Source organism: Amaranthus tricolor, chromosome 10 (assembly GCF_026212465.1).
Source record: "Amaranthus tricolor cultivar Red isolate AtriRed21 chromosome 10, ASM2621246v1, whole genome shotgun sequence".
In the NCBI taxonomy this organism is placed as follows: Eukaryota; Viridiplantae; Streptophyta; class Magnoliopsida; order Caryophyllales; family Amaranthaceae; genus Amaranthus; species Amaranthus tricolor.
In genome coordinates, this window is record NC_080056.1 from 13745914 (window position 1) to 13760392 (window position 14479).

The following is a 14479-nucleotide window of genomic DNA, read 5'->3' on the forward strand; positions in this document are numbered from 1 at the left end:
GATAATCTAAGGAAACACACTTAAAAATGATGAAGAGGATATTTTATTATTTAAATTGTACAAAAGACTTGGATTGTGGTATGCCAACAGTAGGGATGGCAACGAGTATTGGACCGATCCGCATCCTTTTTGCGCGAGACCACCATTAAAAGTGAGGTCTTTGCTTTGAGAGGTTGTTCTTAAAACTTGTGTATGGCTTCATTGATGTATGTTGATATATTAATGAAAGTAAGCATTGTTTAAGAGGGAGGTATTCGTAGATACCTTATAAATTTTGTGTTTTGGTTCATTGTTGTTGTGCTCTATTTTTAGTTGGTTTCTTTGCGCTTTTATTGTTGCTTGTTCTTCACCAATCATCAAAGCCCTTTCTCAACAGATTCTCATTTATAGCTCAACGTCATGATATATCCAAATCGATCGTATCATAGAATGTCATCCGAAATTTAATTTCCATGAGCAGAAAAACTCAAATGTTATAGATATTGCAAGGAGTGTATATAAGAACAGATTATGTAATGGATTTCATCTTATTTCCTTTGTAAAATACGAGTACTGTACGGGGTACAACGCTTATATAAACAAATACATGAAAGAAGATACAATATACTTCTATGTTGCATTAATCAGTACAATACCAACTTAAACTCATGTCCTATGAGCAAATCCAGATCAGAAATCTCAGCTACTATGAACTTGTCTTTCCTGTCTCGAGTTATTCTGAGTCTGGACATGTCACCGATTCTGGTATTGGAAGCTGTGTGTACAGCGTAGCCATGGAAGTTGGTTCCAGTTCTTAAACCCAAAATGGTAACCCTATTGATAACCCATTTCTGACTCACGGCAAATTGGTTATTAACAACATGGGAACTGATAACTTTGATCTTCTTTGCAGATTCTGCGATGAATTGCACAAATGTCCACTTGCCTCCCTCGGCACCCATTTTCAATTCAACATCATCATCCAAATATAAATCTCCGGAGCTGGTTCCATTATCGCTCATTACTACCAAGAGACGAAATGGCGTCCTGCGTGCTACTTGGGTTGTCATAGCCTTACCTTGCAAGGCCAGAATATTTCCTGACAGTAATCAGATGGGGGAAAAGTTACAAGAACAAGCCACTGATCAATGTTGGATTATCAATAAAACAAATAAATAGCAATACCTTCTCGAATGTGCACGTTTATGTGATCAGGGGGTGCACGAAGGATGATATGTCTGCCAGTGGCGACAGTTACTGAACGAGTATAGTCGAATAGATCAAACCAGTTTCCTTTCGGAAAGTAAGCAGTGACGGATACTTGAGCAGGTCCCAAAACAGGTGAAACCATTACCCCATGACCGAGGAGGAACTGTGAGCTGATACCGTATGTATTGATGTCCTCAGGAAAAGAGAAGAAAAGAGGTCGTGCTATAGGGGTTCCTCTCAGATGTGCCGTGTACATCAATGTATAAAAGTAGGGAAGGAGCGTGTAGCGGAGTCCCAAGACATTCCTAGCTGATGCAGCAACTGATTCCCATCTGTAAAGCTCTTGATATGTTGTACCAATTGTTGAATGATCTCTTGAGAAAGGATAAAAAGCTCCCAACTGCAACCAAACACATTCCGTGACAATGGAGTACAAGCAATATTAGTAGTGATAAAAAGATGTCCTGCACACATTTAACTGAAGTGCACGAATCATGAGATAATTTTAGTACAGTGTAACATAATTCGCTAACTATTTCGCTTTTTGAATTCGTGATTCGCTCAAATTTGCCCAAGAACAGCCCAAAACCGACCATAATTCGCTTTTTTTGATTTGCAATTCGCGAGAATATTAGCGAATCATGTGACATTGTTTTAGTCAATACTCCTGTGTCCCTATTAAATTGCATTACTCTATTTTAGTTTGCGTCACTTATTTTACACTCTTTTCAATTTTGGCAATGGTCCCACTTTCTTTAATTTTCAACCATAAACTTACTCTCGTTTCATCTTAACCACTCAATTTTTTCATGCACTTGTATTTTGTCTTGTTTCCTAACTATAAATTAATATTTACCTAATAAAAGACAGGTGCAATTTCATGTGGACAGAGGGATCAACAAAGATGAACTAATGGAATGTTGCAAAAGCCTTTAGATTCACCTGTATCCAGCGCCGACAAAGCTCTTCTGTTGTATTCCCAAGAAAACCGCAAATATCTGCCCCAATCATCGGAATTCCAAAAAGACCAAAGTTCAACATAGATGGAATTGAATATACAAGATCATTCCATGTAGCAGCATTATCTCCTGTCCAATGTGCAGTGTACTTCCCAGAGCCGATGAATGTAGATCTTGACAGCAGGAATGGCCTTTTCTTGGTAATTTTGACAAGGGAAGCCCGAGTGACTCTTGCTTCAAGGTATCCAAATAAGTTATGAACATCATATTCCAAAACATTGCCATAGTGCATTGCAGTTGGTGGGATCGCTTTGTACATAATGGGCAACCTGCCTCCAGCATTATTTATCTTATATGGTGGATCATCAAGTGTGGACCCAGGAGCGGGTTGAGAAGAAATAAAGTTTGATATTTCATTCATATCAATCCAAAGACCGTCAACCGGTAGAAGATTTAGAAATCTCTTAATTTCATCAGTCCAAAAGGCCACAGTAGAAGGTTTTAGAAAATCAGGGAAGTACACAGGCCCAGGCCAAACGGAGCCTAGGTATGGTTTGCCTTGGAGCTTGAGGAAAACATCACGTTGCATTCCTCTGATGAATGTTCCATACGATTGATTTGTGCTAATGCCTGAGATAAATAATGATGAAGAGAAAGTAGAAGCATAAAACACATCAAGAATGATTTAGTTTGCAAAATTTTACCAGGATCTATAATCACCACGTATTTTTGTCCGTTCTTGTGAAGTTTGTCGACAAATTGCTGCATTTTGTGAAGAGGATAATTAACAGGATCGAAAGTGAAATCCTTGTAAGCATCCATGTAATCAATATCTGTCCACATTACTTCCAAGGGAATTCTAGCTTTTGCATACCCATCTACCACAGACTGCAGCTCATATACATCGTGATAGCCATAACGACATTGTTGAAAACCTGAAAGGTAAAAATTATACGGGCTTTCATCGTGACATTGAAAGACAAACCCATATTTAAATGCTTCTAGCGTAAGACACATTAGAGAAACTAGGTGCTAACTTTATACTTGATAGTGTATCTATCTATCATTTCTTAAACATATGATTCAGAAAAGTTTGTTCGTCTTGTGAACTAATAGATGAGTCAATGAGTGTATCCAACATCCATCCACTCAGAACAACTGAAACATCTTTCAACTTATAACACTAGAAGGTGAGGTTTCAGATGAAATTAGATCAGTTCTCAACCCCTATTATATCTTCCTGATCAAGAGGACTCTTAACCGATAGCAAAGACCAATTCCCATGTAGTATAATTTCAACTTTTGGGAATTCACTACTCGTATTATCATAATAACATGGTTGTACCACAAGGAATTAATATATGCTGCTTATGAATTTGAAAAACCATAACCCGAACAGACGAAGGAACCATTGCCAAAAACAGGCCAGCAGAACCGCAACCTGGGTCATCCGGACGTACCTTTATTGATTATTTAAATTAAATTTAAACGTAAACAATAATAGTAAATATTTTAATATCAATTAACGAGCAATGAATTTCAATAATAATCAACAAAGGTACGTCCATATTATAATATTTATATGATTTTTTATATTTATATTTAAAGCAAAAAAAACGAATTGAACCGAATGTTCGATCCATCCAACCCGTGAGTTGAACCGCTGAGAACCGCCTCTTTAACCATCAAGGAATCGTCTAGTACCGGAACCAAAACCAAACGGTCTGAATCAGGTTCCAATTTTTAGGAACCGGAACCGGCCCAACCCAGACCATTGCCATCACTAAGTAAGAGTAATGAAAAAGGAAATTCAACCTTTTCTTATGTCTTACCGTATAAAATATGTATCAGTTTCAACATGAAGAGAAACTTGGATACATATATTGAGCAAGTTCATTATAATCACAGTGCAAAACAAAAGGCCGCATTCTAAAGATTTTTTTTTTTATGCTACCGTGACCACCATATTGGCCGCAATAACCACATACCCATAGATGGTAACAATCCGCCCCACATTTATGATTCATACAAAACTAGCATTGCAATTGTTAACATTTTACACTTCCAGTAAATCTTAATGACAAGAAAGTAAAATATAATTTGACTATTGCTTGCAAATCTCTAAACCAAAAAAAATTTCATACAAATGACTAATGGCATCATTTATAAGACTATCAAGTAACAAACTAACAATGGTCGTATGTTCCAACAACTTTTCAATGATATCAAATACAAATTATATAATTAGTTTATTTTTCGACAAGATAGTATGTGTATATTGGGTTGACTTAGAAAAGATCTGGCCGTGAGAGTGTCATTTAGAATTTGTGTGATTCTTAACATTAAAATAAAGTTGCAACATTTGGAAGAGAGAAAGTGAGAAATTACCGAAAGCCCAATAAGGCATAGGAGCAGGCCGACCAATAACCCGAGTATACTGCTCTACAACTTGTGCCGGAGAAGGCCCAGCAAAGAAATACAAATCAATAACACCACCAATAATCTTATATGTAATCCTCTTTCCTGTATACTCAATATCCATCCCATTACTATTCAACAACAAAACTCCATGAGTAGACCCAGCAAAAGGCTTCGACCTAACATCCATATAAAACGGGTGAGACCCATAAAGATTGACATTCGGGTTACTACTTGGAATATCAGCATTCCACATAGTAAACGTCTGGTGATGGGCTAATTGAAAATTGGGTTTAGAGTGTTCACCAAGCCCATATAAATGGGCGTTACGGCCCGGTAAGGAGGATGATAGTTGAATGTATTGGTTTTTGAAAATGAAGAAAGTGTTGGGATTTGATGGAATTGGAGTTGTGTCGAAAAGGGTTTGGTTGGTGGATTTGCGAGCGATTGAAAAACTGAATGGGGATGTGGTGAAGAGAGAGAAAGTTAGGTCGGAGAATGGATGAGAGAGGACGAAATGGCGTCGGGATTTGATGGTGGGGCATGAGACTGGAGGTGATTGTGGTGGTGGTGGACGACGGTGAAGAATCTTGTCGGGGATTTCCCATCGTTGGTGATTGGCGTCAGTTATTCGGACTCGCAGGCGGTCGCTGGACTCTAAACTGAAAAAACAGAGGACAATGTAATTATTGATGAAATGTAAGGGCACGCACAAAAAAATATTTACTTCCTCCGATATGAAATAATTATTATATAATAATTGTTGACAGTATTCATCGTTTATATGTCTAATATTTGAAAAAAATATAGTTAACTGGGATTTTATCTGAATTGTCTAGCCGCATATTTTTATAATATTAACTTTTTATAATTTTTAAACGTGTGTAGTTCTATATATAAATGATCAAAATAACACTTTAGATTGTGTAAAAAGTCAAATATAGTTAGTATAGTAGATTATATCAAGTAGTTCATTAGTCTCTCTCACCTTCTTGAAAATCAATGGAAACCACATTTTGATTAGAAAATAAGACAAAAACAAGTTCATAATAAAAATAGCAATTATAAGAAAAGACATTATAAATTTTGGATAATATTAAAATAACGAGTGCGGAATCATTGCCAAAAAAATTATATGATGCAAAATTTCGTACATTTGTGTTTTCTAAAGTAATCTTACACTATGTCTACATTTATAAAATATAAGTTTATGTTGAAAACAAATAAAAAACAAAGATTGAATTATTAAAAAATAATTCAAAGATAAGATATATACTTTATAGCAGATGGGTGAAATGTTGAATTATCAATATTAATGTTTCCTTTTGTAAACTATTTTACTAGAATGAGTTTATCTATTCAGCTTATTTGACCAAATTAAATTAATTTATTTATTGTAAAATATTTTTTTTAATAAATTCATACTAAATTCTATAATTTAGGAATAAATATTTTGCGTGCAAATACCTTCAAATGTTTAGAAATTAATTTTTCCAGTTTGACATGAACGTAAATACTTAGCATTTAGTATAGTTGAATTAAGATACATTTTCATGTAAATACTCATTATTTACTAAAAATAATAATTATATACCTAAATTAAATAGGTATAATTTGGATAAAATTATTATACATATAGAATTTGGTATTCTCTCCTATTCACCTAATGTGTTTTATTTGGATTTTCACCAGTTTTAGGTGGTCAAATATGACCACATATAAAAGAAAAAGGTATAATATTTTTAAATTTAAATAAAGGTTAAGTGGAATTAGTAGGTCTAAAATTGTAAAAAAGTTAATTTTAAGTAAATGTAAATTAGTAAAATTAACATATTCAAAATAAAAATAAGATATTTAGCATAACTTGACTAAATAAAAAATAAGACAGGAGGGAGTATAATACTAACTACTTCTACTAAACTATTGTGTACTAAAAGATGCAAATCGGAGTAAACTTAGAAAAGGAGAGAATGATGAACCTAGCAGTGAGGGAGAGAAGCTGAATATCAGGTCCATAAACTGAGGAATTCCTGACCAGTTGAAGAATAGCGGTCAACGTCCGACTACTGCCAGAGTCAACCGTCGCCCAATTAACCCTATATCCATACCCGATCCATTCCTCATTTTCATCGGATGCCCATATAGTAGTTGCCAAACATAATTGGAGTAATATTCCCAGTGCCACCCCCAAGCATGGGATTTTCTTCTTCATTCTTTAATCTTCTGTTTCATAATTTGTAATATTATTTGTTGTATAAAATCTAGAATTAAATAATTATGAGAAATACAAGTAATATCAAAAATAATATTGCTGCAGTATCATTCTTGATATTTATTAGCCGGGAGCAAATCGAAAGAAATAAGCTCTTTTTATAAACAGTTGATTCTGAACTTTAATAGATGTTGAAAAAATAACAGAGACAGATCCTATATATTATAATTATCATTATAAGTGTTGACGTGTTATATACTTTTTAATTAATAAAATAATTATTTATAAATTGCAAATTTTTAAATGTCTACTTCATCAATCAGAATTTCCAGATTTTAGTGCTCTTTTCTAACCTTAGGCCCTAGGCAAATGCTTATGTTGCTTATGGTTAGAAACAGCTTTGAGTAATGTTAAAAATGGTTGCACATGACTATTAGGCTTGCTATTACAAATCAAGGATGTTTTATTTGGAAATAATCATATCAATACACAAACTGTTATATGAAGCGGTTTAACTATGTGACGCGTTCTATACATACGATAATATAATAATATCAATACACAAACTATTTTATGTATGTACTAATAATAGGTTACAGTTTGTTGATTAATAAAGAGATCATTTTACAAGTATTACCCTTGATAATTATTTTGTGTTAATTAATATTAAAAATTTTCATAAAATTTATTAATTATTTTGTTTCATATCAAGTTTGATATATTTTAAAGTCACAAGAAGCATAATAAGAAATAAAATTATATAGATGAACAATACCACAACTTATAGCATGTAAAAGAAGATGTGATCATACCAAATGGAACCTTCACGAAATAATTTTCCAAGGAATAAATACCAGTATCATCATCATCAACATTTTATTCAATGTATCCCTCTCATAGAAAAACTACGGACAGGGTCTAGGGAGGAAAGGACGGCGGCTACTCATACCCATAAAGGAGAGCGCGGCCAAAGGAGTCCCCCAGCTCGAGAAAATAAAGAGACGTAACTATATAGGAAAGATAAATTAAAAGCCTATAAATAAAATAAATAAGTAGAACCAACTAGAAAAAAAAAAAGAAAACAAAAAAAACTAATAATAAAGAAACGAGAGAAGCAGGAGGTCAAGAACACCAAAAGGTAAAATAAGAGGACATCAGTAGTCTAAAACATGGATATCTCTAGTCAGGCCCTCAAAAAGGTTTAACTCATGCAACTCAACTCTTATTTGCTCATTCTAAGTTCTCTTAGATCTTCCTCGATTCCTCTTACTCTCTACTAAAATGCTTTTTACCTTCCTCACCTCGAAAGTATTTCTCTGCACATGTCCAAACCACCTCAATCTATTTTCGCGCATTTTTTCAGAAATAGGGGCTACCCCTAGTTTGTTTCTGAACTCTTGATTACTAATTCGATCCATCAATGTGTGCCCACACATCCACCTTAGCATACGCACTTCTGTAACTTCCATCTTATAAGCCAACATTTGGTCTCATATAGCAGAGCAAGTCTGATTGCCGCCCGGTAGAATTTTCCTTTTAACTTGTTTGGGAATTTCCTATCACATAGCACTGCTGTGGCTGCTCGCCACTTGAGCCAACCCGCATGTATACGATGATTTACATCTCCGTCATTCTCCCCATCCCTTTGAATGATCGATCCCAAATACTTATACTTGGTCGTACTTTTAACAACTGCTTCATCAATGGACACTTCTAGTTCACCTACCGGTGATGTCCCACTAAATTCACAGTGCAAATACTCGGTCTTCGTACAACTAATGCGCAACCCTTTACCTTCTAAAGTTTCTCTCCACTCATCCAATTTATTACTAACCTCCTCTCTAGTTTCTGCTACCAGCATTATGTCGTCAACGAATAGCATGCACCACGGTACCGTCTCCCAAATAGATTAGAAATCTCTTCCATAATGACAGTAAAAATGAAAGGGCATAGAGCTGATCCCTGATGTAGTCCAACTTTAACCGAAAAAAACTCTGTTATCCCCACCGATGTTTGAATGTTAGTCGAAACTCTGTCATACATTTCCCATATAGCCTCAATGTACACTGAAGAAATACCTCTAGCCTTGAGGCTATCCCAGATGACACGTCGTGGTATGCTACCATACGCTTTCTCCAAGTCAATGAACACCAGATGCAGATCCTTCTTTTGCTCCCTATATTTCTCTATCAGTCTCCTCAAAATATGAATTGCCTCAATGGTTGACCATCCTGGCATAAAACCGAATTGGTTCTCTCTAATCACCGTTTCCTATCTAATTCTTCTCTCTATCACTCTTTCCCACAATTTCATTGTGTGGCTTAGAAATTTGATACCTCTATAGTTCCCGCATACTTGCGCATCGCTTTTGTTCTTAAATAAAGGTATTAGTGTGCTATTCCTCCATTATTCTGGCATCTTATGTGTCCTCTTCTCCTAAACCCCTCCAAACCTCAATCGGGATGTTATCTGGCCCGACTGCCTTTGTTCTCCCCATCTTTTTGAGAGCTTCTTCTACTTCTTCTGTGGTAATATCACTCATTGACCCATATTCCAAAGGTTTTTGGCCGTCATAAATTTGAATATTCCCCTCCTTTGGCCCCCTAGACTCATTGAGTAAATGAGAGAAATACTGGAGCCATCTGGTTTTGATGTCCTCTTGTCTCAGGAGAACTTGTCCTCCCTCATCCTTGATGTATTTCACTGCCTCTAAGTCTTGCCGCTGCCTGGACCTAGTTCTTGCCAACTTAAAAATCTGCTGCTCCACCTTTTGGTATCAAGCTTCCGATACAAGTCCTCATAACCACGATTTTTTTGCCTCCGTTACCGCTTTCTTTGTCGCATGCTTTGCTTCTTTATAGCTCACTCTCTTTTCTATCCTATCCTCCTCTTCCGTGCATGCCATAAGTTCCTTAAATCTCTTGTTTTATCCTTTCTCTTCTTTTCCACCTCATCATTCCACCACCACAACTCTTTGAACACTTTTGGTTTACCCGATGACACCCCTCTTTTGCCACTTTTCTAATGGTTTTTGCCATGTTCACCCACATTTCATTCGCATCCTATGACTGACTTAGAAAACCCAATAAACTTATCTTTCTTGACAGGGTTGTGACCATATCCCCTTTGAGTCTCCCCCCACAATATCTTTCCCCTGGACTCGACCTTCTTCTCTACGATTTTCTTCCTCATCCTAAAAACCAGTACTAAAAGCTTGTGTTGGGTGGGCATCTCTGTACTCAACACCACCTTACAATCCAAGCATGAGGCTTGATCTCCCTTGCGCACTAAGAAATAGTCAACTTGGATTGCATGGCTGTCGCTCTTATATGTGATCAAATGCTCATCTTTCTTTCTAAAGATTGAGTTTGCTATAACCAATTCTTTAGCTAGCGCAAACTCCAGCAAATTCTCCCTATTCTCATTCCTTGTCCCCAAGGCAAACCCTCTATGTACCGAGTTATAGTTGCCTGCATCTCTGCCTATATATCCGTTAAAGTCTCTTCCTAAGAAAACTTTCTCATCTTCCGGGATAGTTCTCATGAGGTCTCCTAGGTTATCCCAAAACTCGCACTTCACCTGCTCATCGAGCCCAACTTGGGCCCGTACGCACTGACAATGGATATGATCTCTTCCCCCACTACTATCTTAACTAGCATATTTCTGTCATTACACCTCCTTACTTCAACCAATTGCTTTAGGATATCATTAGACATTAGGATGCCAACCCCGTTACGTCTGCCGTCCCAACCTGCATACCACAACTTTTATCCCTTTATACCTTTTGCTTTTTGCCCCTTCGACCTAGTCTCTTGAACACATGCTACATGAATCCTGTATTTAGAAAGTTCATTGGCCAACTCCAACGACTTGGCTTCTAGGGTACCTATATTCCAAGTCCCCACTCTTAGTTCTACATCCTGCTTATGTTGCCCCTCCTGACCCCCTCTCCTTGGACCTGACCTCAGGTGACCATAACTGCTTCCTAACTCTATATTCAGCTACTACGGACTAAGGTAAAAGGTTACAATCGGATCATTAACAGAGATCAACAAAAAAACAAAAAAAAACACAAAAAAACAAATAGATAAAAAAGTAGATAAATATTTATCCAATCAACAAAAACCAAAATAACCAAGCACTCAATTGAAAACAATAAAACAAGTACCAATACAATTATGAGCAAAGGGATAACTAAGAATCCAATTGAGAAACCACAAAGAATCGAAAGGAAAACAAAAACTAAGATCACAACACAATTTGTTAAAAAATTAACGTTGGGAAAGACCTAAAGTTAATCCAGTTCTAATGCTGCAAATCATAAAACAAACAATACCCACAAATTAAAACACCATATTCAACCTAAATCAAAAGAAAATCAACAAGAAACAAGATATAACAAACACTAAGCAAACTAAACACACCAAAAATGGTCAGATTGTTTAACATAACCTCATTACTAAACACTAATTAAACTAAAATCTACTTAAAATATCAAAAATATAACACAAACCCAGTTAAATTTATGCAGTATGAATTCAAAGAATTGATTGAAAAAGTGAGGAAGAGAACATACAAAAAAGAGCAGTGAGTAGATATATTACTTATTCTATTACTCAATTGTAACAAGAAAAATATATATTAAAATACTAAGCAAGAGATATTTAACCATATGGAGACTGAAACTCATAATGAAAATGGACCAAACATGGAAACTCATATATAGAACTATACGAGATGTGTGCGTAGATATCTCTTATTAGCTGTAAAGAATCAATTGCGTCTTAATGTGTCGAAAGCATGACAAAAAGTGCAAATTATTCTATTGGAAATTTCTTGTGGTAACCGAAAGTGGTCGGCATTCTACATGGTAGACAATAAATCTACGTGTGGTGACTTTGAGCTTCCAACTTTTTCATGTGATAGACAGAATGTTAAATTTTTAATTCATTAAGACAAATTCGGTATAAACTATCTCAAGAGGTAAATGTAAGCAAACTCACACTTGAAACAACTAGAAGTTAACCTTTGATATCAAATATTTGATCTAAGTACAACATAACATAAATGGAAAGTGAAAATTATTTGTGATTATTTGTGTTAGTTGTCGCAACATATTCCTCACCTATTACGATCAAAAACTAATTCAAATCTAATAATTCCGTTGTGTCATAAAATAATCTAATCAAGTGGTTTCAATATAATTATTTCTAATTAGTATAGAAATCCGTGTAATGCACGAATTTTTAAATATGTTAATATTTTAATGAAATTTTAGATTAATAAAAATATTAAATGAAGGCGGATAATAATTATTTATATATGTATATTGTAATTGAAAATGAATTAAATATAAAGAAACCCAAAATAGGTTGTTAATAAGGAGTTTATAGGTTTTGAATACCTCTTTATATACTACATTCTCAGTACGATGACATATTTCAAGTGATTCCAATATAATTATTTCTAACAAGTATAGAAACCCGTGCAATGCACGAATTTTTAAATACGTTAATATTTTAATGAAATTTTAGATTAATAAAAATATTAAATGAAAGAGGGTAATAATTATTTACATATGTATTTTGTAATTGAAAATGAATTAAATATAAAGAAACCCAAAATAGGTTGTTAATAAAGAGTTTATAGGTTTTGAACACCTCTTTATATACTATATTCTCAGTACAATGACATATTTCACCATCCTCTATCGCATAAGAGAATTCTTAGTCCTTTTCTGCTAGTTATTCTAGAAATGGCGACGTAAAATTTTCCATGACTAAATCAGACTTAGGTAGGAACAGACCAAGATGGAATACTGTTTGTCCTTGACTTTTATTAATAGCCATTAATTTCCCATGTTCCCTTGGCACTTTGAATTTCTTGAATGTAATTTAAATTCATAGTTATTCTAGAAAATATTACTTCCTTTGATTTTTATTAGTTGCTATAAATAGTGACATTTCTTCTCACAAGATGTTATTATCTATAGAAAACCAGAGGAAATATTAAACAACACTAAAGGTTCATAGAAGAGAAATGGTATGAGCAAATAATTGGAATGGCCATGTGGGGCTATTTATATTGTAATTTCTGCCATGAAAGTGTTTATACATTTTAATTTTTATAAAGGAATAATTACATTACCGAAAATAAAAAAAAATTAGTTTATTGATTTTCATTGCATTATATTTGGTTGCTAAGATAGTCTGATTGCCTACACATTGATTGAAATTCGCTGATTTTTTTTGCATTAATTTATTTGTTTCTATAATTATCATCTGGTTGAATATTTTTGACATTTTTCCTAAAATTCAAAATTTTAATTATGGTGGTCTAACAATATAAATGAATGATTTTAATGATCAATTAAATGAATTTTATGTCATTTCAGTTTTTAACAACTATATACATCTAGTAATTTAATAAATTGCAGTATAATTAGAATGAATATAACTTATTTTGTAGTATAATTTTCTACTAGTGTAATTTAGTATTTTATCTATTTTCCAGTATAATTTTCTAAACTGCACATTTATATATAACAGTATAATTGAAATAATTGTGATTTATTGCATCTATTAATGTATAAATTTTTCCAAAAATGCAAATGTATAAATTTTGTAATTCATAAAATGTAAATTAGTCAAATTCCATTAATATTATCCAATGACAAAAAACAATGGCATGCTCACATTTAAATTGCCTTTGCTATTATACAATAAAATTAATAGAATTTATGATTTTCATTGCATTTGGATCTGTCAAATTTTGATTCGATCTGATTGATGGACAAAAGTTCAATCCAACCCCATTTATCAGTTTTCTTGAAATTTGTTTATTTGTTTATTTTTTCTTTAATATTTTTGAGTTGTAGCCTATTATTATTTTGTCAATTTTTATTATTTGATTTTAATCTTGAACAAATTTAATTTGAAAAGTTGTTTATGCCCAATACAATACAACTTTATTAATTTTGACAAAAAAATAACATGTATTTTAGCTATTACACAGCGATTAGAACAAATAATAATAATAATAATAATAATAATAATAATAATAATAATAATAATAATAATAATGATAACAATAATAAAAAATAAATAAATCTATAACTCACCGGGTCAAACTCGACAGACTCAAAATTAACCCAACCGTCATATTGAGTTTGTATTTTCTTCTAATAATGTGGTATATTTATCCTATCAGATTTGCTTATGTTATTAATTTTTATAAATATTCGACAAATCTTGTTTTCATGAAATAACCGTTAGTAATTAATGCGATGAAACAATTATTTTTTTTCATTCCTACTAACATTTCACTCTCAAATGCTTACAATCAAATATTTTTTGTGCTCTTGAGTTTAAAACTAAAAGTGACATATAAAAAAAATTGAATTTAAAGGGACAAAAACATACAAGTTAATAAAAAATGAGATTTTAAAAAAGAAAACAGTTGCTTCTAAAACAAACACTGCCCTACTGAATGAAAAGTTACCCTTGGCTCTTTTTCTTCTAAATTGTACGTGGAGAAATGCTAGTATGGTCCAAAGATGGATACGTATAGAATTATGTTCTCTTTTTTAGTCCTTTTTCTCCAATATTGTACGTGTGGGTTTTCAATTCCTGTGTCGATTCATTGATTGCCCACAGTATAAACTGGTTTTCCCACAAATCGAGTGGATACATGATAACGTTTC

General features: G+C 33.6%; 2 protein-coding genes across 3 annotated transcripts; both read right to left on the reverse strand.

Moving 5' to 3' along the window:
* Positions 1-386: 386 nt before the first annotated feature.
* Positions 387-11467, reverse strand: LOC130825978 (alpha-glucosidase-like). 2 transcript variants are annotated; one of them, XM_057691441.1, is made up of 7 exons: positions 11354-11467; positions 6545-6788; positions 4536-5227; positions 2852-3082; positions 2131-2777; positions 1165-1588; positions 387-1078 (listed from the first exon to the last, which is right to left on the reverse strand). In XM_057691441.1, exons 2-7 carry the CDS (start codon positions 6775-6777, stop codon positions 624-626), a joined length of 2682 nt encoding a protein of 893 aa, XP_057547424.1. In that variant the 5' UTR covers positions 6778-6788; positions 11354-11467; the 3' UTR covers positions 387-623. The 2 variants fall into 2 exon arrangements, with proteins under 2 accessions (XP_057547424.1, XP_057547423.1); XM_057691440.1 differs by lacking the exon at positions 11354-11467 and having other exon boundaries at positions 6545-6812.
* Positions 9829-11234, reverse strand: LOC130824865 (uncharacterized). Its single transcript, XM_057689884.1, has 4 exons — positions 11230-11234; positions 11130-11139; positions 10559-10778; positions 9829-10424 (listed from the first exon to the last, which is right to left on the reverse strand). Exons 1-4 carry the CDS (start codon positions 11232-11234, stop codon positions 9829-9831), a joined length of 831 nt encoding a protein of 276 aa, XP_057545867.1.
* Positions 11468-14479: the final 3012 nt, after the last annotated feature.

Bases quoted from the DNA above. Each gene is read 5' to 3' on its own strand.
- LOC130825978 (XM_057691441.1), bottom strand. From the start codon at position 6,777: ATGAAGAAGAAAATCCCATGCTTGGGGGTGGCACTGGGAATATTACTC. The intron at 5,228-6,544 runs GTTCATCATTCT...CTGTTTTTTCAG, and splicing joins CTTCTCTCCCTCACTGCTAG to TTTAGAGTCCAGCGACCGCC. The intron at 1,079-1,164 runs GTATTGCTATTT...GATTACTGTCAG, and splicing joins AAACGTGCACATTCGAGAAG to GAAATATTCTGGCCTTGCAA.
- LOC130824865 (XM_057689884.1), bottom strand. The intron at 10,425-10,558 runs GTATAAAGGGAT...ATGCTAGTTAAG, and splicing joins GAAGGGGCAAAAAGCAAAAG to ATAGTAGTGGGGGAAGAGAT.